Source organism: Helianthus annuus, chromosome 16, assembly GCF_002127325.2.
Source record: "Helianthus annuus cultivar XRQ/B chromosome 16, HanXRQr2.0-SUNRISE, whole genome shotgun sequence".
Lineage (NCBI taxonomy): Eukaryota > Viridiplantae > Streptophyta > Magnoliopsida > Asterales > Asteraceae > Helianthus > Helianthus annuus.
Genome location: NC_035448.2, coordinates 28,553,588 through 28,557,700, shown reverse-complemented (window position 1 = coordinate 28,557,700; position 4,113 = coordinate 28,553,588). Strand labels below are relative to the sequence as shown.

The 4,113-nt window shown below is 35.4% G+C and overlaps 1 protein-coding gene across 1 annotated transcript; it reads right to left on the bottom strand.

Moving 5' to 3' along the window:
* Positions 1-264: 264 nt before the first annotated feature.
* LOC110916858 (deSI-like protein At4g17486) lies at positions 265-3,699 on the bottom strand. The gene is made up of 4 exons (XM_022161518.2): positions 3,438-3,699; positions 1,853-2,096; positions 844-1,131; positions 265-763 (listed from the first exon to the last, which is right to left on the bottom strand). Exons 2-4 carry the CDS (start codon positions 2,073-2,075, stop codon positions 516-518), a joined length of 759 nt encoding a protein of 252 aa, XP_022017210.1. The 5' UTR covers positions 2,076-2,096; positions 3,438-3,699; the 3' UTR covers positions 265-515.
* Between the last annotated feature and the right edge of the window lie 414 nt (positions 3,700-4,113).

Below are 4,113 nucleotides of genomic sequence, written 5' to 3'. Positions count from 1 at the left end.
TCTACATCTTACCCTACTCAGACCCTACCTTAGCTTTACTATTGGTGGGATTTACTGAGTATGATGATGATGATCTATCCACATACAAAGTCACCGGTTAATAACTGAATTAAGCAGATTGTCACGTTTATAGAAATCTAAAAACCTAAACATCGGTTTTGGATGGCGAACTTACTCATGCTAAACACTAAGAATAAAAATAGTTTTTTTTTTCCTGAATTTCTACAAAGAGCTTAGACTCATGTATTGTACCCCATTTTCAAAAGACGAAAAGAGAGATTAACTCACTCAAAAACCTCATACAATTACAATAAAGCATCCAAACTCTTTGTACATTTTCTACTATTAAAGATGCCAACAAAAGTTTTTACATTCTTTCCCAAACATGATAATTTGAGAAAACATTTGAACACAATCTGCCAACCAATTGTTCAAAATCTTCAACCTCTAACCACAAACCATCAAATAAACGAAACCGCTCATCCTGAAACCATCAAGAACACGATGAAACCACTTTACTCATTGTCACTAACTCTTTGTGAGTCTACTTGCAATTCCCATGGAGGTAAACATCCTTTGTAGAGTGAATGTTTATACAATGAGGATATTGACACTTTCCTCAACTTATTATGCGTCGAAAACGATGTGAAACAACTAAACGAACTTGTTAAACTCCTCTTTTCATTCTCTTGAGAGTTTGATTCATCTCTAACAGCAGAAGAACCCTTGATAGCCTTTGGAAGAATGCAACGACAACACGAACCTAAAAAAATTTACATAAAAAGATTAATATTAATATAAATCTTTTATTAAAACGATTAAAACAAGGGGATGGTTAAGTACCTATTCGGGCTAGCCGATTGACCCATTTGGGGATTTTGTTCCCTGTTAACTGGTAACACATATCTTCACAAAAATGGTTGCAATTCTTCCCGAATAGATGATATGTGTCACCATAGTAGTTATTAGATTGTAACTCAATGAATCTTTGAACTTGACTCGGGGTTAATTTCGTCGTGCCCATAAAAATCGACTCCCTAAACTTGAACCCGGGGCACTTTCGAGGCTCGATTTCAAAAACACCGCTTTCTGATTCTTGATGACATCCGAAACCGTACTCCACACCATGAACTGCAATCAATCACAGCAAACAATCAGAAAAAAAAAAACATTTTGTTTACATTGTTTTATGTAGGGGTATTAAACGGGTCGTGTTGGCGGGTTCAACCCGACCCTGAAATTTTAGACGAACCCGAAAACCATGTCATACATATGAACCCAAACACGACCCGAGTATTCGCAAGTTGACCCGAATACGACCCGTTCAACCCGAATTTTTTTACTTTTCAATTTTTTTCTGCAAATTAATGTGATAAAATTAAAATTTACTAAAAAAACACAAATGTATATAATATAATTAGATTTAAATGATAAAATCTTATGTCAAATTCTCTTTTTCAGTTATAATTAAGGTATAAAATATACACCTAATTTAATTAATAACATATAACATGTTGTAAAAATATATAATATAATATAAACAGGTTAAACGTGTCAACCCGCCAACCCGACCGGGTTGACCCGAACCCAACCTGTTTAGCTAAACAAGTTCGCGGGTTCAACCTGAAACTGACCCGAACCTGATTAAACTAAACCCAAACCGCAAATGTCGTGTTAGGTTCGGGTCGTGTCAGAAATTCACACCCCTATTTTTATGTAATCTTTTTGGGAATAGATAAAGAGATTTGGTTGCTAAAATTAGAAAAAGTTAGTTTCTATTTTATGCAGTATGCCATAATCAAATAAAAGAGTAACGAATTCGACGAAAATTTAATAAAAACAATTAGCTGACCTTCTAAACCGGTGTGAAATGCACCGAGGCCGGTCCAAGATATACAACCGTTGATGGTGGAAATGTCGTACACGTTAAGGTAAACAGGTGCAGTTCCAGGAGGGTAAAACCGCGAAGAATCGTCTCTTGGTAATATACAAAAAAGGCTCGATGGATTTCCGTTCATATAGTAAGGAACGATTTTTGATTTCATGCCTCGAAAAGGTACGAAACTAGTAAACATGGTTCCGTGATTCACCTAAACCTGCATGATCAATTGTCACAACCATAAGACTAAAAAAACAACAGTTCAACATAATATGCTAGTTATGCTTTGATTCAGATATTATCATGATCACAAATCACTAAAATAATATTAATCACAAATTATTTTTTAATATGTAACATGCCAATATCCTTTAGATAACAATAATTAAGCAACATCACAGCCAAAAGAGGGAATATGTTTATATGCATACACAATAATAAAGACAACCAATAAGAAGATAAACAAGAGTCAAATGTGATAATCCCAAATTATGACATATAATTTAACTTTTCTTATCATTAAACCCTAAAAGGTAGATTTAACATAGGGATGAAAGATTTTGTACACCGGTATTGACTTAAGATATACAATACAGTATTCGGTTTTGAATATAGTTAGACTTCAGTATCGGTACTATTCAGTACGGTACCGGTTCGAGACTTTTAACACGACCGTACCATATCGGTACCGACCGAACATATATGGAACGACATTCGGTTTTGGTTTTAGCTAAATTTCGGGTATGGTACCGGTTCAAGACTTTCAATAGTAACGTACTGTAGCATACCATATCGGTACCGACCAAACATATACGGTACTGTATTCGGTTTTGCATTTAGACCATGTGTAGTGGGAGGGGGAAGATAATGCCCCTGGCGGTCCAGTCAGCATGTGGGCATTATCGGGCATTATTTTAAAAGGGGTATAGTGGGGCTTGAAATCTTGCAATGATTAGATATTCTAATAGAATAAATAAAAAATAAAAAAAAACATAAAAAATGCTATTGGTCATCCATTTTGAATCAGGCGTTTAAAATAGGACGTCCCACCCATTTTTTTCAAACAAAAAGCCCCAGGGGGGAGGCGTGTTTGGGCGTTTTTTGGGGGGGAAAAACGCCAGAAAACCCCCACTACGGGTGGTCTTAGCTAAATTTCAGTATCGGTACTATTTGGTATGGTGTTTAAGCCTTTTAACTGTACCGTACCATAGCGGTACCGATCTAATATATACGGTACGATCTTCGATTTTTGTTTTTGGCTAAATTTCGGTACAATACCGGTTACCAGTACCGATCTCATTCATCCTAGGGAAATTCATCTCTGTTTCTAACAATTTTGGATACCTTAAGCAACAAGTTACCCTAATTACGAAAACATTAACAAAAGAGGCAAAATGCAGGTAAATAACAGCGAAATCAACGTGAATCTGCGAACAAACTTACAAAAATTCAAATCCATGATGAAGAAAACAAGAAGCAGTTCACATTACAAGCAACAATCATAAAACAGAATAAGCAAATTGGAAGAAACAAAGAATAAACCCTAGAAATGGTTTACCGTGGAACTAAGGGAGATGTGTTGTGTGGCCTTCGAGTGAAGGAAAGAATGGTTGAAGTTTGAGAATAAGTTAGTTGAATGATTGAAATTGGAGGTTGAAATTAATGGAGATTCGAGACCTAAAAAGAGTAGAGTGATTTTGATTTGATACAGGGAGGGAATAAAGTGAAAGTGATTGGTCAAAATGTGGATTTTCAAACTTTGAGAATTGGGTCAATCATGGAAACAAATCTAGTTTGCACCCTTTTGTTTTGGTGCTACTCATTTTGGCAATAAAGTTACAAAATGTAAAAATAGGTAGAATAGGGTTTCTTCATAACAAACCACTATCATTGAAGTGGAAAAAAAAGGTATCAACGTTCCCGATTTGAAGAGTGTAGTACCCCGATTCTTTCATGTTTTCTTTTTTGTTTCGGTCTAGATTTCTTCAAATCTTGGTGTGCTTTCCGGGAGCTTTTGATTGGTCCGGAATAGAAGGGAACGGTGTTTCCTTACGACCCAACTTTTTAACACCTTAAAAGTTAAATAAAATTATATAGTATTGTTGTTTGATAAGTTATATATGAGTGTGGCTAAATGCACCTACATTTTTACTTTTCATACCCCTTTCTAAAACTATCAGTTTAGAACTTTTCAAATTTCACCCCTTGGGAAATCCATTCTTCACACTTTAGAG

Coding starts and splice junctions, on each gene's coding strand:
- LOC110916858 (XM_022161518.2), bottom strand. CDS start 2,075: ATGTTTACTAGTTTCGTACCTTTTCGAGGCATGAAATCAAAAATCGTT. Junction 1,132..1,852: donor ATTTCACACCGGTTTAGAAG/GTCAGCTAATTG, acceptor GATTGATTGCAG/TTCATGGTGTGGAGTACGGT. Junction 764..843: donor CAATCGGCTAGCCCGAATAG/GTACTTAACCAT, acceptor AAATTTTTTTAG/GTTCGTGTTGTCGTTGCATT.